Here is a 20,841-nt window from a genome sequence, read left to right as displayed (position 1 = left end):
CCACCCTGAGAGTATGTAGTGAATTCCATGTCAGACTGGGCTAGAATGAAACCCTACTTCAAACTGCCCCCCCCAAAAAATTTATTATTAAAGAGAGAGAATGGGCCCAGCAGGGCCTCTAGTCATTGCAAACGAACTCCAGATGCATGTGCCACCATGTGCATCTGGCTAACATAGGTTCTGGGGAGTTGAACCTGGGTCCTCAGGCTTCACAGGCAATACCTTAATTGCTAAGTTATCTCTTCAGCCCTAAATAAAAAGTTTTTTTTAATAAAAACTTTTAAAACATTTTAAAAAACAAAAAAAAAAAAATATTAAAAACCAAAAAAAAAAAAAAAAAGGCATGGTAGTACAAGTCTTTAATCTCAGCACTCCTAAGGCAGAGGTAGGTTTGCCATGAGCTTGAGACCAGCCTTGAGACTACATAGGTTAGCTTGGGCTAGAGGGAGACCTTACCTGGGAAAGACAAAAAAAAAAAAATTTTTTTTTTTTTTGAGGTAGGGTTTCACTCTAGCCCAGGCTGACCTAGAATTCACTATATAGTCTCAGGGTGGCCTTGAACTCATGGAGATCCTCCTACCTCTGCTTCCCGAGTGCTGGGATTAAAGATGGGCACCACCATGCTCAGCAAATTTTTTTTTTCCCAGCTTGGGCCCCTTCCTGTTTCATAGGAACTTTGCCTTCTTTCCTAGCTTTAAGTTCCACAATGTTCTATAATAAAGTCTTTCTAAACTTTAAAAAAACATTTTAAAGTCAGGCATGATGGCATACACCTTTAATCCCAGTACACAGGAGGCAGAGGCAGGGGGATCACTGTGAGTATGAGGCCAGCCTGAGACTACATAGTGAATTCCATGTCAGCATAGGCTAGAGTGAAACCCTGCCTTGAAAAACTGGGGGAAAACATGTAGATAGATAGATAGATAGATAGATAGATAGAGTACAAGTGTAGCTGAGTATGGTGGTGTACACCTTCATCCCAGCACTTGGGAGGTGGAACCAGGAGGAACAGGTGTTCAAGGCTAGCTTTGGCTACATGAGCCCTCAAAACAAGAATCAGTGAAGCCTGCAGGAGGGTGCTTTTGCAAACGGGGCCCTTGCACAGAAGAGACTTGCGTATCTTCGGGGACCAGCCCCCAGTGGGTACTGAAGGATGACTCTTTCATCACCTCTGAAGAATCCTAGCCTCAGATGAGGAAACAGGAAGCTGTCAGCTAAATGATAGGGTCTGGACTCAGTGTGACATTTGCACCAGGTGACAAAAACTCTTTTTGCGCCCACACCATTCGTTCTCAGCATCTCCTGTCACCACTCACATGTTGCAGGCATGGTTGGCCCAAATCAGGGGTGATGTTGCCCTTGAGGGCCACATGGTGGAGGTTGTGGTAGTCCCATGTTAGTGGCTGGATGCTAGGGTCAGGGCAGCGCTCAGGGTGTCTTCTCTCAGAGCCTTCCGCAGGCGTCATTGGTAAGGTGGGAGATGCTGATCACAGCACACTTGGACCTTTGCCTCCGTGTTCTTATTTTGGCCTAGCCACCTCCTTGGCTTTGACCTGGAAGGACTTTGAAACCTAACCTGCCAGGGGAGAGCGGGGTGTCTCTCTTCCTCTTGGGGTCAATTAGGCTGTGGTATATCTGCTAGCAGTATCTTAGGGGCAGGGACATGGCCACAAGCAGATGGAGCTGGCTGGGAGTTTCCCACTCTGTCTTTTCTCCAATTCTCCTAGGAATGCCATATGGTAGTCGGGAGAACTCCTTGCTCTACTCTGAGATCCCCAAGAAGGTGCGCAAGGAGGCGCTGCTGCTGCTGTCCTGGAAGCAGATGCTCGACCACTTCCAGGTGAGCACTTGTCCCTGAGGCCCTCGTGGGAGCTTTCTGAGGATTGATGAAGGGGTGCCTGTTGTATGGGTTATCCTTTTTGGCATGTCCATGTGTGTGCATGTATGTAGGGGCTAGAGGTGGGTATCACGTGTGTTCCTCCACCTTGAATGTTGAGGTGGGTCTCCTGAACCTGGAAGTCAATAGGATGGACTGGCTGTCAGCAAGCCCCAGGGATCCTCCTGGCTCCACCTCGCTGGTGCTGCATGCATAGCATTTTACATCGCTCTGGGAAGCAGAATGCAGGTCCCCTGCTGGTGCAGCACTTTTACCTGGTGGGCTGGAGTGTTGCTCAGTGGTGAGTGTCTGTCTAGCATGTGGAAAGGCCCTGGTTCCACCTCATCGTAGGGAGGGCAATAAGGCCAGCAGAATGACATACTCAGTTGGGTCATCTCCCTTACAGGGTAAATCACAGTTGATTGACTACTCGGCTTTATGCATGTCTGGCTCCTCTTCTTATTTTTGTCATTGTAAAAGATACTTTTATTTATTTATTTGAGAGGGAGAGCACCAACTCCAAACACATGCACCACTTTGTACATTTTTTCTTTTCCTTTTTTTTATATTTATTTGAGAGTTGCAGAGAGAGAGAGAGAATGAGAATATGGGTGCACCAGGGCCTCCAGCCACTGCAAACTAACTCCAGATGCTTGTGCCACCTTGTGCATATGGCTTACATGGGTCTTGGGGAATTGAGCCTTGAACTGGAGTCCTTAGGCTTCACAGGCAAGCACTTAAGCGCTAAGCCATCTCTCCAGCCAGTTTTTTTTTTTTTTTTAATGAGAGAAAGAGAAAATTGGTGTGCCAGAGCCTTCAGCCACCACAGTCGAACTCTAGCTGTGTGTGCCTCTTTGTGCACATGCATAACCTTGCACTTGCATCACCTTGTGTGTCTGGCTTACGTGGGATGGAGGAGTGCCTTAACTGCTAAAGCATCTATCCAGCCCCTGGTTATTTATTTTATTTTTCCCCTGAGGCAAGGTCTCATTTTAGCCCAGTCTGGCCTTGAACTCATGGTGATCCTCCTACCTCATCCTCTCGAGTGCTGGGACTAAAGGGGTGTGTCACTACACCTGGTCTGTATATCTGTTTGTTTATTTTATTTATTTATTTGAGAGAATGGGTGCATCAGGGCCTTTAGTCACTGCAAAGGAACTCCAGATGCGTGTGCCACCTTGTGCATCTGCCTTATGTGGGTACTAAGGACTCAAACCTGGGTCCTTACACTTCTCAGGCAAGTGTCTTAACTGCTAAGCTATCTCTCTAGTCCGTGTATGTCTGATTTTATGTGAGTGCTGAGGAATTGAATCCAGGCCAGCAGGCTTTTCAGTCAAATGCCTTTAATTACTGAGCTATCTCTTCTGTCCCTGGCTTTCCTTTTTAAGTGATTTTGCAGTACTGAGGATAGAACCCAGGGATATAACCCAGGTTAAGTATGCTCTTGCCACTGAGCCACACCCTAGCCTAGGTCTCCCTTTATTTTTCTGCATTAGAAGGCAATAGAAAAAGAATGCGCACTCGGGCCTCCTGCCTGTGCAGATGAAGTCCACACGTGCATTTTGGTGCCGAGTAGTCAATCAACTGTGATTTACCCTGTAAATCCACTGGCATTTGGCTTTATATGGGTGCTGAGTAATAGGTAAGAAGTGCCTTTAACTGCTGAGCCATCTCCCCAGCCCCATTCTCCCTTTAAGACTGTATTTCATGGAGCTGGGGCTGAAGAGATGGCTCAGTGGTTAACACACTTGCCTGCAAAGCCTAACAAACTGGATTTTGTTCCCCAGTGCCCATGTCAAAGCAGGTGCACAGTGGTATATGCATCTGTAGTTTGTAGCTGCTAGAGGCTCTGGTGCACCTATATTCATCCATTGATTCTCTCTCTGTCTCTGTTTTTATACTTACAAATAAATAAATAAAAATATTTTTAGAGCCAGGCGTGGTGGTACACGCCTTTAATCCCAGCACTTGGGAGACAGAGGTAGAGGATTGCCATGAGTCTGAGGCCAGCCTGAGACTACATAATGAATTCCATGTCAGCCTGGGCTAGAATGAGACCCTGCCTCGAAAAACTGACTGACTAAATAAAAATAAATGTATTCTATGGAACTGGGGCTGGTTACCTGTCCACACTCCAATGTGAGGCATTGGGGTGGCAGGTGTTCTAGAACTTGTATCCTTCCTTCCTCTGCAGAAAATGTGAATGTGTGGGATTGGGTGGGTTTAGGCAGGAAGGGGCTATGAATGGGGTGTGTGTGGGGGGAGACAGGGATTGGTGCAGGGAACTGGAGAGGTCCGTGCAGTCTGATACCAAGGATAGGTTTGAGAGGGTCCAGAAGGAAAGGGTTCAGGGGGGGACAAGGCTAGTTACAGCCTATCTGGAGGCCTAGACCAGAGGAATGTGAATTCTGGGCCAGCATAGGCTACTGGATAGGACCATGTCTCAAAGTCAGAAGGAAAATCAGGCTCAGGGTGGCGAAACTACATTGAGCTGGTGGCACCAAGTCTCCCTGTGTGTTTCCAGGCCACTCCCCACCACGGTGTCTACTCACGGGAGGAGGAGCTGCTCCGGGAGCGCAAGCGCCTGGGAGTGTTCGGCATCACTTCCTATGACTTCCACAGCGAGAGTGGCCTCTTCCTCTTCCAGGCCAGCAACAGCCTCTTCCACTGCTGGGATGGTGGCAAGAATGGCTTCATGGTGAGCCTCGACCCTGGCTGTGGGCACTTCTGGGCAAGGGGACCATGCCCTGATCTGTTCCTTGTCCTTAGGTTTCCCCCATGAAGCCACTGGAGATCAAGACTCAGTGTTCAGGACCCCGCATGGACCCTAAGATCTGCCCAGCTGACCCCGCTTTCTTCTCCTTCATCAACAACAATGACCTGTGGGTGGCCAACATCGAGACAGGCGAGGAGCGGCGGATGACCTTCTGCCACCGGGGTGAGGTCCTGCATTACCGGGTGGGTGGACACTGAACACACCAAGCCTGTGGCCTTGTTCATCCAGCTGGCCAGCACCTCCTGGGATGCTGTCAGGCTTCTAGAAAGCTCTCTGCTCCAGTGGACTGAGCAGAGGCCAGTGACACTACATGGTGACCCACAGAGTAAGCTCCCACCATACAAGGTCCAGCCACCACACTTTGGGCTTGGCACTGAATTCCAGGGTCACTCCTCATCATTAGGAGGCTGTCTCTCACCATGCTTGCTTTTCTCCAGGTTCAGCTAATGTCCTGGATGACCCCAAGTCTGCAGGTGTGGCCACCTTTGTCATCCAGGAGGAGTTTGACCGCTTCACTGGTTGCTGGTGGTGCCCCACTGCCTCCTGGGAAGGTGGGTTCCCTTCCCTATGTTCTTTGTTCATTTGACCTCCTGATAACCCTGCCTGTCTGTCATGCCTCCAGTTGAACCAGTTTTGCATCTCAGGAATAGCCTCAGGGGCACCAGTGAGACCCATGCAGGGGTTAGTATAAGGCAGTGGCTTCCTGTCCAGTGATGACAGGAAAGCATCAAATCAGGAGCCTTCTCCATGTTTAGAAGGGACCATGTCCCCATCCTCACTGTGGGTTCTAGGCTGTCACTCTACCGCTGACCATGCCCCCAGCCCTCACTGTGGGTTCTAGGCTGTCACTCTACTGCTGACCACGCCCCCCAGCCCTCACTGTGGGTTCTAGGCTGTCACTCTACTGCTGACCACACCCCCAGCCTTATTGTGGTTTTACTATATTCCATGGCCATGTCATGTGAGTGTTTGCTCAGACCATCATAACAAAAATGGCCATGGCTGGTTTCATTGCCTGTGGCTTTGGATGCTGTAGTTGTAGACAAGGTGTGATGGAGCTGTGTCTCCCTGAGCCTCACATGTCCCTCTTACGTAAACTGTGTTCTGACCACCTGTGACAAGGACTCTGGTCCACTGAACTGAGACCGCTCCCCGACCTCATCTTACCTGAGTCGTCCTCTCAAACTTGGTCCCCGGTACACGTACTCACATTCCAAGGCCCTCTAGCTGAGCAGTTTAATGCCTGATTGTATGCACAGCTTGGTATGTTATACTTTATCCAGCATTTGTGCCAGGTGGGCTTTTTTCTTCTGTGGTTTTTTCTTTTTATTTTTTTTGGTAATTTTTTTTTTTTTTTTTTTAATGAGAGCGTGTGCGCCTGAGAGAGAGAATTGAGAGAATTGTCATGCCAGGGTCTCCCTGCAATCAAGTTTCAGATGCGTGTGCAACCTTGTGTGCTTGTGTCACCTTGTCACTCTACTCTGACCTGGAACTCACTGTGGAGTCTCAGGGTGGCCTCAACTTACGGCCATCCTCCTACTTCTGCCTCCCAAATGCTGGGATTAAAGGCATGCGCCACCACACCCGGTTTTTTTTTTTTTTTTTTTAATATTTTTATTTATCTGAGAGCGACAGGCAGAGAAAGAGGCAGAGGGAGAGAGAGAGAATGGGCGCGCCAGGGCCTCCAGCCACTGCAAACGAACTCCAGACACGTGTGCCCCCTTGTGCATCTGGCTAATATGGGTCCTGCGGAATCCAGCCTTGAACTAGGATCCTCAGGCTTCATAGGCCAGCCCTGTTTTTTGTTATTGTTTGTTTGTTTATTTAAGTTTTATTTGAAAGAGGCAAGACAGGGTGAGTATGGGTGCACCAGGGTTTCTGCCACTGCAGATGAACTCTAGACACATGCCACTTTGTACATCTGGCTTTTTTTTTTTCTTTTTTGGTGGTTTTTATGTATTTATTTATTTGAGGATGAGAGAGAGAGAGAGCAGAGAGGGGGTATAAGAATGGGTCTCCTAGGGCCTCTAGCCACTGCAAATGAACTCCAAACCCATGTGCCACCTTGGGCATCTGGCTTTACATGGGCACTGGGAAAACAAACCTAGGTCCTTTGGCTTTGCAGGTAAGCACCTCAACTGCTAAGCCATCTCTCCAGCCTCCCCCCCCCCCCCTTTTTAATGAGAGAGTGAGAAAACGAGAGAGAATTGACATGCCAGGACCTTAGCCACTACAAACTCACTCCAGATGCATGCCCTGCCTTGTGTGCATGAGCCACCTGTGCGCATGTGTCACCTTGTACACTTGGCTTAAGTAGATTCTAAGGAGTCAGACTTGGGTCCTTAGGTTTCATAGGCAACTGCCTTAACTGCTAAGCCATTTCTCCAGCCCCTGTTTTGTGGTTTTTGAGAAAAGATCTTAATCTAATTCAAGTTGGCTTGGAGCTTATTCCGTACCCCAGGCTGGCCTCGTACTCTAGGTAATCTTCCTGCCTCAGCCTCCCAAGTTCCAGGATTAAAGGCGTGAGCTACTATGTTTGGCTTAGGATGGCTTCTTTTTCTCAGACAGCAGCCTGCCATCTGCTCTGAGTGCTAGGCCCAGCATGATGGGTGGCATGTGCATGTAGTGTGGGCCGAGGCCCAGCCCCTCAGCAGCCCTTTCCCCTCAGGTCCTGATGGCCTCAAGACTCTGCGCATTCTGTATGAGGAGGTGGATGAGTCTGAGGTGGAGGTCATTCATGTCCCATCACCCGCCCTGGAGGAAAGGAAGACGGATTCCTACCGCTATCCCAGAACAGGTGGGTCCTGGCTGGGCAGACAGACTGCCTCTCCAGAATGACTCCTCCCTCCTGACAGACTCCTCTCCCCAGACAGACTCTTCTCCCCAGACAGACTCCCCTCCCCAGACAGACTCCCCTCCGAACAGACTACCTCCACAGACAGATTCTCTCTCTAGACAGACTCCCTCCACAGACAGACTCCCCTTTCTGGACAGACTCCCTCCACAGATTCTCTCTCCAGACTGACTCCCTCCCCAGGCTGACTTCCTTCACAGACTCCTCTCCATACATAGACATACTCCCCTTCATAGACAGACTCCCCTCCCCAAACACACTTCCCTTCCTCAGCAGTGTCCTCCCCCCCACCCCCCCCAGACATAATCCCTTCTCAAGACAGACTGTTCTCACCAGCCACAGACATGGTGAGTAGATGTGTGGCTGTTCCAGCAAAACTATTGTAGTTATCTAGATGTGGTAGCACAAGCTGTCACCCCAGCTTTTGAAAGGGCTAGCTGGTTAGACTAGTGAAATCAGTGAGCTCTGAGTTCAAATGAGAGACCCTGTCTCAAACACAGAGGTGGAGGGTAATTGAGGAAGACATGATGTCAACCTCTGGCCTCCACAGAACACAGAGCTGGCTGGGGCATGGTGCCCTGAGGAGCCTTTACCATCTCATGCTGGGCCTCAAGTGCATACCCAACACCCTAGGAAAGCAGAGCCAAGCACGGTCTGGCCTTTCAGAAGTGGACATGGCAGGGCTGGGGAGATAATAGCATGAGGACCTGAGGTTGGATCCCAGCACCCATGTCAAAGCCAGGCATGGTGGTACACACCTGTAGTTCCAGGGCTGGGGAAGAGAAGATGGGGGAGTCCTCAAGGCTCGTTGGTCAGAAAACCTAGCTGCCTCAGTGAGCTCCAGGTCTACTGAGAGACCCTCTCAAAGAGTAAGGTGAAGCATGATCAAGGAAGACCTCAACATCGAACTCTGGCTTCCACATGTACAGGAACAACAGAACAAAAGAAAGGAAGTGTCGGTGACAGACATCCCAACCTTGGTCACCACCTCCAGTACTTAGCCCAGGTCACTGCCACCACCAGATAGACCTGTTACCTTGTCCATGGTGTGGGCCCTTTCTCCACCATCTCCACTGCCCAAACTCTCAGTTCCAGGCACAGGCCTGTCCTCCTGCACTTTCCAGTCACTAGGTCTCATCCCAGCCACGAGTCAGTCCCTGCCTAAAGGATGTTGTGCCATGCCAGGGAGAGGACAGGCCTGCAGACGGACCTTCAGCCACCTGCAGTCCCTTCCCCCCACTGTCACACTGGCCATTCCTCCTTTCCACAGGCATCACCCTGCATGTCAGCCTGAGTTGCCAGCCCTGCCCTCAGTTGTCCCTTCTTCCCCACAGGCAGGCATCACCCTGCATGTCAGCCTGAGTGGTCAGTCTGGTGCTCAGCTTACTCTTGTCCTCACAGGCAGCAAGAATCCCAAGATCGCCTTGAAGCTGGCAGAGTTCCAGACGGACAGTCAGGGCAAGGTAGGAGCCAGGCATGAGTGGGAAGTTTCTAGATGGGAGGAGGGGCCAGTGAGAGCTCCGGGGACTTGGGCCATTCCCAAGTGTCATAACACAAGTGGAAAGCTACCAAAGCCAAGGTCCTCAACTTCACAGAGAGTGGGCAGATTCCCATAGTAACTACATTGGGGCTGTCAGGGGTTGGGACAGGGCAGTGTTCCAGATGCTTCTGTATCCCTTCAGCAGTATGAGATGTGGAGGCCTCATCATCTGGGAAGTCATGAGCAGGGGCCTTGCAGCCACCATGGGGCATGAGGCAGCCAAAGGCAATATGGTCCCAGAGCTAAGAGGTCACTGGCGAGTACCCCCCATGCCCATGTCCCCCTCTGCACCCCCTCCAGCTGGATGTGTCCCTCTTGTAGGTACTGCCTCCCTAAGTTGAGAGGCTCTGCTGAAACTGCACTTCCCTCCATCACAGAGGGGTTGGTGACCGGCCAGTCTCTGACAGGTTTGGGGTGTAGAAAAGGGTGCTTACTAGCTTTGGGGACTCTAGCCATCCAGAGCAACCCACATCAGAGGCCCAGGAGGCCTGGCAAGGTTTTGCAACTGCCATTAGTGTTCAGGGAGAAGTCATCCCAGCACTGAGGAGGTGGAGACAGGAGGGTCAGCAGTCAAGGTCATCTCCTGGATACTAGTGAGTTCAAGGCCAATGTGGGCTACAGGAGACCCTGAAGAAAAATGAGACCAAAGGTGCATTTCTTTAGGTCTGGGGCTGGTTTGACTTTGGGGGTGTAGAGTTTTCACTCACCAAGCTGCTTTTATACAAACTTCCTTCTTTGTGTGTGTATGTGTACGTGTGTGTGCATGTTTATGTGTGTACATGTGTGCATGCATGTATGCAAGCATGTGTGTGCATGTGTATACATTTGTGTGTACATGTATGTGTGTATAAGCACATGCGTGCATGTTTGTGTACACATGTTTTTGTGTCTGCATGTTGCTATGTATATGTGTGTGCATGTTCATTGCATGTGTACACACAGGAATGTTCACATGTGTGTGTGCATTTTGTACACATATGTTCATGTGTTGGTGGACACACGTGTTGCAGGTGGAGACTGGAGACAATCTTGGGTGTCATTCTTCAGTTGCTCCCAGCTCCCTTTGAGACAGGCCTCACCCTGGTCTAGAGCTCACTGATAGGCTCAGGCAGCCCAGGATCATCCTGTCTCTACCTCCCCTGTGCTGAGATTACAGGTGTGCGCATCCATGCTGGGGAACTAAGCCAGTTTATCACACTTATGTGGCAAGCACCATACCCACTGAGCTATTGCTCCATCCCCCCTTTTGTCCAGAACATCCCTCAGACTGCAGCTGTGCCCTAAGCACCTTTGCCAGGGGTCCCAAGGTCACTGCCCACCACACTGTTTTTCTTTTCTTGGTGTCTCACCTGTGTGATGTGTGGAGCCCTGAGTTGGGTGTGACCTTTGTTTCTTAGATAGCCAGTTGGTGGATGCTGGCAACTCCTAGGGTTGGGGCTCACAGCCCTCCTCCCTTTCTCCTCGCTGTCCCCTGTAGCTAAGGCCAAGCTAGCTGAGACCCTTGGTTCTGTAAGGATAGCCCAGAACCTTCTGGGTGGGTCACTGGACTCAAGCCACCTTCTTTTTTTTTTTTTTTTTAATTTTTATTAACATTTTCTTTTTTTTTTTAATTTTTATTAACATTTTCCAATATCCCATGGTAATTCCCTCCCTCCCCACCCCCACACTTTCCCGTTTGAAATTCCATTCTCCATCATTACCTCTCCATTACAATCATTGTAATTACATATATACAATATCAACCTATTAAGGTATCCTCCTCCCTTTCTTTCTCCACCCTTTATGTCTCCTTTTCAACTTACTGTCAAGCCACCTTCTTGCTCCATTAAGTAACTCTCTCAACCAGCTAGGACACTACAGCAAAGTGCTACAGGCTGGCAGCTTAGATTCTGGAAGTCTGTTGTCCCCAGGCCTGCAGGCTGGAAGTCCAGGGACAGCTATAGGTGGTGTCAGTCCCTTGGTCTGTTCCTGCCCCTCCCTGTATCCTGAAGCTGTCCACAGGGCTCTCTGAGTGTGTGTGTTTCGCTATGCTTCTTCCATCTGAGGACACCTTGTGTTATATTCTCCTTTTCAGTGTAACACATGACATCTGCAAGGGACCTCATTTCTGAGGCCCTGGGGTGGTGTGACATTTGAGCTGGGAACACCAAGCCCCCCAGTGGGCGGGCAGGTAGGTGCAGAGGGAGTGTGATCACATCTGTCTCTGCAGATCGTCTCGAGCTGCGAGAAGGAGCTGGTGCAGCCCTTCGGTTCCCTCTTCCCCAAGGTGGAGTACATCGCCCGGGCCGGGTGGACGCGGGACGGCAAATTGTGAGTGACACTAGGGACCGGGGTGGGACTGGTGTGACCCTGTGCCTCAGTCAGAGCAGACCCCACCTCCCCACACTGCCTCCTCCAGTGGCAGGGGACAAGGAGCCACCTTTTTCAGTGACACCAGATCATTTTGACCCAGGGTCTCAGACTGGAACTCCAGTCAGGTGACTCTGGAGGGAAAGAAAGGTCACTGAGTCATGACAGGGATGTCTCTCTTTTTTTTTTAATTTATTTTATTGACAACTTCCATAAGTATAGACAATAAACCATTGTAATTTCCACCTTCCCCTTTGTAGCTCCACTCTCCATCATATCCCCTCCCTCGCTCAATCGGTTTCTTTTTTATTTTGATGCCATCATTTTTTCCTCCTCTTATGATGGTCTTGTGTAGGTAGTGTCAGGCACTGCGAGGTCATGGATAAGGGATGTCTCTTAAGTCGCGTGTAATGCAGAGCCCGCTCAGGTGTTGTGAGCCCAGCGTAGCTATGCTGATCAGTGACTTCTTCCTCCATCCAGTCCTTTATTCCTTCCCTCCCTTCTCCTCCTCTTCCCTTCCCCTCCCTCTCTCCTTCCTCTTCTCTTTCTCTCCCTCCCTCTCACTGTGTAGCTGAGGCTGGCTTAGAACTCCCTCCTGCCTCAGTTTCCCCAGTGCTTTGAGTTCTAAAGAGGGAGATTTGCTCCTGTTTGGTGTCAGTTGGAAGCATGGTTTTCAGTTACCCTGTGGACCAGCCCTGGCTCTACAGGTTTGAAGGTGTTTGCTCTTGTACCCTGTTTGCTCAGAATATCTATTTTGTCGCCTTGGGCCAGGCCAGCACTTCAGTTACTGGGACATCATTCTCTCATTTTGTCTTTTTATGCCAGCTTTCCATTTATGGTAGAAGTTAATAATTGTTCACTTAATGCTGAGCATGGTGGTGTACACCACTTTTCTCAGGCCATGGAAGGCGGGGATCATGAGTATGGGGCCAGCTTGGGTCATTGCATGAAACCTGCTGCTTGGTTTCTTTTTTCTAATTTGGTTTTTAAGATAGGATCTCATGTAGCTCAGGCTGGCTTGAAACTCACTATGTAGACAAGTTATTCTTGAACTTCTGATCCGCTTGCCTCTACCTCCCCAGTGCTGGGATGGTAGGAATGTGCTACCACACCTGAGAAGACTGTTTCAAAATAAAAATAAAAAAGAAGCTGGGCATGGTGGTGCACGCCTTTAATCCCAGCACTTGGGAGGCAGAAGTAGGAGGATCACTGAGTTCAAGGCCACCCTGAGACTACATAGTTAATTCCAGGTCAGCCTGGGCTAGAGTGAAACCCTACCTCAAAAAACCAAAAAAAAAAGGGACTTGGTGTGGTGTCATACTCCTTTAATCCCAGCACTCAGGAGGCTGAGGTAGGATTACTATGAGTTCAAGGCCAACTTGTGCTGTAGAATGAATTCCAGGTCAGCCCAGGCTAGAATGAGACTTGGCCTCAAAAAAAGGAGTGAGAGGTAGGCTTGGTGGCACACGCCTTTAATCTCAGCACTTGGAAGGCAGAGGTAGGAGGATCCCCATGAGTTCAAGGCCACCCTGAGACTACATTGTGAATTCCAGGTCAGCCTGGGCGAGAGTGAAACCCAATCTCGAAAAACCAAGGGGGAGAAAAAAAGGAGGGGTCTCTGGAGAAATGGCTTAGCAGTTAAGGTGTTGGCCTGCAAAGCCAAAGGACCCAGGTTCTATTCCCCAGGACCCATGTAAGCCAGATGCACAAGGGGGCGTATGCATTTGGAGTTCATTTGCAGCAGTTGGAAGCCCTGGCACACCCATTCTCTCTCTGTCTCTCAAATAAAATAAAATAAATAGGGGGGCAGAAGCCAGGCATGGTGGTGCACTCCTTTAATCCTAGCACTCAAGGAGGAAGAGAAAATCTCTATGAATTTGATGCCACCCTGAGACTACAGAGTGAATTCCAGGTCAGCCAGGGTAGAGTAAGACCCTACCTTGAAAAACCAAAAAGAAAAACTAAAGTAACAAAAGAGGCAGAGCTGGACATGGTGGGTGCTTGTGTTCAAAGCTCCTGGGTGCTGGACCTGGCAGCACTATTTGTTTCATCTGTCTCAGACTGTGTGCCAGCTTGTCCACCACTGTCCCCTGAGAGGCCTTGTGCCCACACCAAGGCTGGCTAGGAAAGCACCCCGTGAGGTGTCCCCACACCCGTCCTGAGGCCCGTTGTCCTGTCCTCGCCCACAGTGCCTGGGCCATGTTTCTGGATCGGCCCCAGCAGCGGCTACAGCTTGTGCTCCTGCCCCCCGCCCTCTTCATCCCTGCCCCTGAGAGTGAGGCGCAGAGACTGGCCTACGCCAGGGCTGTCCCCAAGAACGTCCAGCCACACGTGATCTACGAGGAAGTCACCAACGTCTGGATCAATGTGAGTGAGGGGATAGCGGGGATGCCCACTGCCCCTCCTGGATCCCCAGCAGGACAGAGAGCAGCTGGGCTGTCCTGCCCAGAGCCTCACAGGGACCACTCCAGTGCGTCTCTTGTCCCACACAGGTCCACGACATCTTCCACCCGTTCCCCCAGGTGGAGGGCCAGCAGGAATTCTGCTTCCTCCGCGCCAATGAGTGTAAGACAGGCTTCTGCCACCTGTACAAAGTTACTGTCACTCTCAAAGCCAACAGCTACGATTGGACTGAGCCCCTCAGCCCAGCAGAAGGTGAGCAGAGCCCGGCCATTCCCTGAGGCCACTACTAGGTGTCACCCACCAGCCAGTTAGTCTCTTGCCTTCACAGGAGGGGCAGAGGAGAGTGCACCTACCCCTTCCTACCCCATCACTGGCAGTGGTCAGCGGGTTCAGGGCCTTTGTACCACCAGAGGGCGGCAGAGCCTGGCCCATCAGTCACTTCTACCCACCTGTTTTTTTTTTTTTTTTTAATTTAAAAAATATTTTACTTTTATTTATTTATTAGAGAGAGAAGGAAAGAGGCAGGTAGAAAGAGGGCATGCCAGGGCATCCAGCCACTGCAAACAAACTCCAGACATATGCACCACCTTGTGTATCTGGCTTATGTGGGCCCTGGGGAATTGAACCTGAGTCCTTTGGCTTTGAAGGCAAGTGCTTTAATTGCTAAGCCATCTCTCCAGCCATTTTTTAAAAAAATATCGTATTTTTATTTATTAGAGAAGGAAAGAGGCAGTTAGAGAGAAAGAGGTTTTATGTGAAAGATCATCTCAGTATGTGGCCTCACTTACTCATTTGTGTTCCTTACGCTCTGAGCCTCTGTAGAAGTGGCTTTAGGGACAAGAATATAATCCCATGAAATCAAGTGCCTGCCTGGCGTCCCAGTACTTAGCTGCCTGGCCTGTCTCAAATGAAGACAGCAGAGGTCCCAGTGTTGTAGAAGGTTCTAGTGGAGCTGGCAATCATTTGAACAAGTAAAGATGGTGTCTCAAGCTTGAGGTACATGGAGAAGGTGAACACAGCAGAGGAAGAGGGAGAGAATGGCTTCGTTGTGATGCAGGTCAAGACACTTCTGGGGATGTGCCACAAAGGAGAGCACTGGCCGGTTGCTAGGGGGCCCAGAGCATAGTGCAGGCAGAGGCACAGTCTGTGCAAAGGCCCTAGGACAGCCTGTTGGCGGAGCTGAGAGGAGGCCTTTGTGGCTTGAGCAGAGGGCCGAGGGGCAGGTAGGGGAAGGTGCAGGGTAGAGAGGGCCTGGTAGGCCTCAGGGAGGAAGGGGCTTTGACTCAGGGAAGCAGGATGTGCTTGGTCTCACACTGATGTGAAATAACTGCTTGTGTTTCTGTGGGGCTCCGAGTGAAGGCAGAAGAGTAGGGGTGGGGCCAGGTGACAGTAGCCTGAGCTGTCCTGGTCCTCTTGCTTCTGGAGGTGTTCCAGTGACTTATAAGGGGCCAAGTTGGAGACAGACAGACTTGTTCAGGAACCACATTAGGGGAGAGGAGTTCCACACTGGAGCTTGGGGTGGGGGTTGCATTTCTGCACCAGACCAGCTGCTCAGCCCAGGGACAGCAAGAGTGAATACACAAGTGTGTCTGGGGACCTGCTCAGCCTGTGGCTCTGTATATAGAGGTTACCCCCCCACCCCCCGCTCTGGGTGCTGGGGACATGTGGTAAGGCATTCTCTGTGATGTCCTGGGCCCGCAGGGTACACAGCAACCTCCCCAGCCTCCACCCTTTCGGTACCAAGACCTCCCCATTTGTGACAGCCACGTGTTCCCAGCCCTGGCCCGGGATTCCTGGGGGTTGGCTCAGCCTGAGCAAGTCCCACAGACCCCAGGCAATGCTCTCCACTAAACATAGACTGAGAGGGGTGATGGCTGTGGCCAGGAGCCTGGTGGTTCCCTGGGCCCGTGTGTGGACCTGGGTGAGCTAAGGGTTAGGTTTCTGTCACTGTTGTTCCTTGTGGCGTAACACACCATCCCAGTGTATCTCCAGGGATGCTTCTGGACTTAAATAGTTGATTTTAGGTTTTGCTGGTTGGACTGTAACCAATGAAGGCACAGGCAGCTTTTTTTTTTAAATTTTTTTTTGGTTTATTTTTATTTATTTATTTGAGAGCGACAGACAGAGAAAGAGGCAGAGGGGGGGCGGTGAGGAGGGAGGGAGAGAGAATGGGCGCGCCAGGGCTTCCAGCCACTGCAGACGAATTCCCGACGCGTGCACCCCCTTGTGCATCTGGCTAATGTGGGTCCTGGGGAATCAAGCCTCGAACCGGGGTCCTTAGGCTTCACAGGCAAGAGCTTAACCGCTAAGCCATCTCTCCAGCCCACAGGCAGCTTTTTTCAAGAACCTTCATTCCAGCTCTTAGGCAGTCTGAAAGCTGTACTCCACATGACTGGTACCCCTCAGGTCAGATGGCAGCAGGTGTCTTGTGGGCCCAGGCCTCACCAGGTTCTACTGTGCCCCTACGGGCACCTCAGACATGTAGGCCAGTGCCCAGCTGTGTATAAGGGTCAGTGTGTGCCTTTCATCGTGGGGCTGTGGTGTGTGGCTAAGGTGACATGCTAAGGGACATGGCCTCAGAGCAGAAGCTGGGACTGGGCCTGTTGCTCAGTGGATAGAGCACTTGCCTAGTACCAGGGAGCCTGGGTTCCAAACACAGCAACATATAAATGGGCATGTTGCTGCACTGTCATCTCAGGAGGATCAGGAGTTCAAGGCTATCTTTGGCTACATAATTAGTTTAAAGCCAGCCTGGGCTACATGAGACCCTGTCTCAAGATGGAATCTAAAGGGTGGAGGATGACTTGGTAGATGACATCAGGAGTGGGCAGAGGGTGTCTGCATGTGCCTCACAGTCAGCTGAAGGACAGCAGGCAGGAGGGTCAGGGTCAGTGGGCCTGAGAACTGTGGTCTCTTATGGGGGGTCTGGGAAAATGGATAGAGCACCTCTCAGTGAGGGTGACAGCTCCTCCACATGCCAGAAGTTTCCACCCCCTCTAGGTTACTAGGCTAGGCATTTTGCCCTCACAGAGGTGCACCATTGTCATGATTACCTTTAGACCTAGAAGGCACAAAAGGATAGCTGGCCATCCCTCCTAAGTTGTCATGGTCCCCACCTAATGAGCGCCAGCAAACACCCTGGGTCACTGCCCATCTGACAGGCTTCAGGAGCCACTGTCACCAACATATAAAAAGCCCAGACCCAACATGGCCTATACAGTAGCACATGTGGCTGTAGCATGCCCAGTGTAGTCTTGGGGTGGGTGCACATGGGGCAGTGGCCACTTGTCAGGGCCAGAATGGGGAAATGCCCATAAAAGGCCAGAATCTTGGATTTTCTGGAGAATCTCTGGGCCTCTCACCCACCAAAGAGGAAGTAGCCTGTTGTCCCTTTGGCAGTTCCCCACCCCAGGCCCAGTCACTGGAACATGGCTGCAGTGTCACTGGGTCCCCATCACCATCTGTCCCTTCCTTTCTTCCAGATGAGTTTAAATGTCCCATCAAGGAAGAGATTGCTCTGACCAGTGGTGAATGGGAGGTTTTGGCGAGGCATGGCTCCAAGGTACCAGCGTTCACCCGCAGCCCTCCTTTCTACCTGCTGGGGACCCTCTCCCCCTCCTCACTTTGTTCCCTGTTTCCCCATTCAAGCACCCAGGGGCTGGGGATGGGTGCAGCACACCAGCAGGAGATAGAAACTTGGGACTTCAGGCCCCTATCATCAGATCTTGTCTCAGCCAAGTCACTAATGGAAGGCCTAGTCCATCCCCACTGCCACCTGAAGAGACAGGCAGCCTCCTTCACTCTCTAGAGCCTCCTCTCCCCAGAAAGCAGCTCTGTTGGGACAATTTTTCCTATGGCAGAATTGAGGGTGTCAGGCCAGGTGTGGTTGTATATGCCTGTCATCCTAGCACTCAAGCTGAGACAGGAGGATTGCCATGAGTTTGAGCCCAGCCTGGGCTGTAATGTGAGACCCTGTCTCAAAGTAAAGCATATGAGGCTGGGGTTGGGGCTGGGGCTCAGGTGATAGATACATGTCCTGTGTGGCATATCCAAGGCCCAGGGTCCCATCACCACATAAGTGGGTAATGGCACATACTTGTCATCCCAGCACTTGGGAAGCCAAGTCAGGAGGGTAACAAGTTCCAGGCCTGTCTGAGCTACATAAGTGACACCGTGTTTCAAAAGAAAACCCAGAGCTGAGCATGGTGGCCCCCACCTTTAATCCCAGCACTTGGGAGGCAGAGATAGGTGGATCACTGTGAGTTTGAGGTCAGCTTGAGACTACATAGTGAATTCCAGGTCAGCCTGGGCTGGAGCAAGACCCTATCTCAAACAAACAAAACAAAACAATTCAGTTTGCCCATCTTCATCTGTCCTCATCCCCAGTATGCTGGAGGCCTCGCAGATGGCTTCCTGGGCTCAGTACCCTGTGGCCAAGGCCTCAAGGCTGCGTTGTGGCTTCTGTAGGGTGTTTTCCTCCTGGGGTACAAGGTCAGTCCCAGACAGTTGACTGATGCTCACTTTCTGTTCCAACCCCAGGCCTGCCCTTGTCCCATGCCTCTACCTAGGTGATCATGCTTCCTTGGCCTTCTTGTCCTGGGTTCTTTGGTCATCCCAGGAATCAGAGACTCCCTCCACTTCTCAGGGGGGGGGTATAGGATGGCGCCTCCCGTCTATACAGGAGAGCAGGAGTGTGTTCTTGATCCTGCTGGACTCTAACCTCTTATTCATGTTTGAGCCAATCCCCTTAGAGTTTCTGGAACAGTCTTCTTGTAGATGGCAGGTGCCTGCTGTTTCGAGTAGCACAGCTTCTGGCTGTCAGTCACGCAGGTCTCCTGCAGGCCTGGCACTGCTTTACCCTAAGCGCCAGGGGGTGGCTGAGCAGGACAGGATCTGGCAGTCTCTGTGGTTCCTGCGGCCGATCCCCCAGGTCCTACCCTCAGGACACAAGGAGCTAGGAGCAGTGGTGACACTGGTCCTGGGATCTGGCTCACGAGGAATCGGTCTAGCAGTCTGGCTGAGTCTGGGCTGTTCCATGGAAGCAACCTTGTCTCTGCAGATCTGGGTCAATGAGGAGACTAAGCTGGTATATTTCCAAGGCACCAAGGACACCCCGCTGGAGCACCACCTCTATGTGGTCAGCTACGAGTCAGCTGGTGAGATCGTGCGCCTCACCACGCCCGGCTTCTCCCACAGTTGTTCTATGAGCCAGGTGGGTGCTGTTAGCCCCATGAGCACCTGCCCTGATGGCTGGGTATCTATGCTGTGCCCACCCTTGACTCCCAGGGAAGGGAGCATGTACATGTGACAAAACCACTCTGAGCCCATTCACAGGACCTTGTTTTGCCAGTCTGGTGACTGGGATGTGGCTCTTAGCCTTTCAGAACATCCCAGCACAACAGTGAGTGGGCACTGGGCCAGGGTGGCAGTTGATGTGTTTGCTAGATATGCAGCTCTGATGCCCGGGGGATATTCTTCCATCAGTGATGAGCCCTGGGTACCTGGCCACTGACTGTCCTCTCCCAGCCTCAGTTTTCCTATCTGTATGATGGTCCTGCAGGCGGCAGGATTGTGAGGTGTCAGGGAGGGCACTGAGGAGGGAGAGCTGCCATGAGCCGAAGGCTGGCACACCCACCCGCACCCTCAGCGCTGCCCCTGCCGTCCACAGAATTTCGACATGTTCATCAGCCACTACAGCAGCGTGAGCACGCCACCCTGCGTGCACGTGTACAAGTTGAGCGGCCCTGACGACGACCCCCTGCACAAGCAGCCCCGCTTCTGGGCCAGCATGATGGAGGCGGCTAGTGAGTACTGTGGCCCAGGGCAGACACACAGCTGAGGCTCAGGGTGACTGGCAGACAGGGACAGACATCCTGCTCTGGCCAGCACAAAGCGGGCCCAATGCCCAGTGTCTCTGCTCTGTCCTTCTGTGACTGCGGGGGGAGGGAGGATGGGGGGGTTGTGGCCGTGCAGCGCGGGTTGCCGCGAGCACTGCAGCCAGCCTTGCAGCAGCCTCGGTGACAGAAGCTATAGTTAGGTTCGTTTGTTTTTCATTTTTATTCATTTGCACCTGTGCACCTGTGTGCGCGCATGTGTGCGTATTACCCATACACATTATCACTGCAAATGACAGCCAGATGTTTACATCACTTTTTTTTGAGGCAAGCCCAACAGACTGGGCCTTTTTTTTTTTTTTAATGGGAGAAAAGAGAGAGATGGCATGCCAGGGCCTCCATCTATTGTAATCGAATCAAACTCCAGACACGTGTGCCACCTAGTACACATCTGCGACCTTGTGTACTTGCGTCACTTTGCATCTGGCTTATGTGGGATATGGAGAGTCAAACAGGTCCTTAAAGCTTCCCAGAAAAGTGCCTTAACCATTAAGCCATCTCCCCAGCCTTATACCACTTTTTGCATCCAGTTTATATGGGTGGCTATGGACTTGAATCTGGGTCAGCAGGCTTCGCAAGCACATACCAACCCCAAAAGCTGAATTTTTTTGTTGATTTGAGGTAGGGTCTCACTGTAGTGCAGGCTGACCTGGAACTCACACTGTAGCCCAGATTGGCCTTGAACTCCTGGAGATTGTCTTATCTCAGCCTCCTGAGTGCTGGGATGAGAGGTTTGTGCCACCATGCCTGGCAGAAGCTATAGTTTTGGCAGAGCACTGTGGTTGGTCACCAGAGGGGACCCAAGGAGACATGCTCTGACTGCCTGTCCCACCAAGACTCTGCACAAGTGGTCTTGGCTTCAAATCTGGTTCCATACTACATCGTCCTGAAATGTGTTTGCTTCACAGCAACGGATTAAAAACATTACATTCAATAACAACAAAAAACTGGCACTCAGTAAACAGGCCCTGACTGCCATGCTTGTAGTTTCCAGAACATTCTAGAAACTAAGAACCTCTGGCCTGCAGGGGGTGTTTTGTGGCCTGGAAAATGTTTTATTGTCATCTCAGCCCCCAGGAGGCAGAGGCAGGAGAATTGTGAACTAGAGGCCAGTCTCAGCTATGTAGAGAGACCCTGTGTCTAAAAAGA

At 51.3% G+C, this 20,841-nt stretch overlaps 1 protein-coding gene across 4 annotated transcripts in view; it reads left to right on the top strand.

The window, feature by feature from the left end:
- Window positions 1-20,841, top strand: part of Dpp9 (dipeptidyl peptidase 9) — a 40,652-nt gene that overhangs the window by 13,424 nt on the left and 6,387 nt on the right. For all 4 annotated transcript variants that reach the window (XM_045134921.1, XM_045134919.1, XM_045134920.1 and 1 more), the window contains 12 exons: window positions 1,728-1,840; window positions 4,401-4,574; window positions 4,646-4,814; window positions 5,090-5,203; window positions 7,321-7,449; window positions 8,908-8,969; window positions 11,256-11,356; window positions 13,585-13,762; window positions 13,888-14,050; window positions 17,281-17,360; window positions 18,858-19,010; window positions 19,467-19,602. In XM_045134921.1, the coding sequence (XP_044990856.1) occupies window positions 1,728-1,840; window positions 4,401-4,574; window positions 4,646-4,814; window positions 5,090-5,203; window positions 7,321-7,449; window positions 8,908-8,969; window positions 11,256-11,356; window positions 13,585-13,762; window positions 13,888-14,050; window positions 17,281-17,360; window positions 18,858-19,010; window positions 19,467-19,602 (1,572 nt within the window). The remainder of the gene's footprint in view (window positions 1-1,727; window positions 1,841-4,400; window positions 4,575-4,645; window positions 4,815-5,089; window positions 5,204-7,320; window positions 7,450-8,907; window positions 8,970-11,255; window positions 11,357-13,584; window positions 13,763-13,887; window positions 14,051-17,280; window positions 17,361-18,857; window positions 19,011-19,466; window positions 19,603-20,841) is intronic.

The sequence above is a fragment of the Jaculus jaculus genome, chromosome 15 (assembly GCF_020740685.1).
Source record: "Jaculus jaculus isolate mJacJac1 chromosome 15, mJacJac1.mat.Y.cur, whole genome shotgun sequence".
Lineage (NCBI taxonomy): Eukaryota > Metazoa > Chordata > Mammalia > Rodentia > Dipodidae > Jaculus > Jaculus jaculus.
The sequence above is the reverse complement of the archived record's forward strand: the minus strand, read 5'-3'. Positions and strand labels throughout refer to the sequence as shown.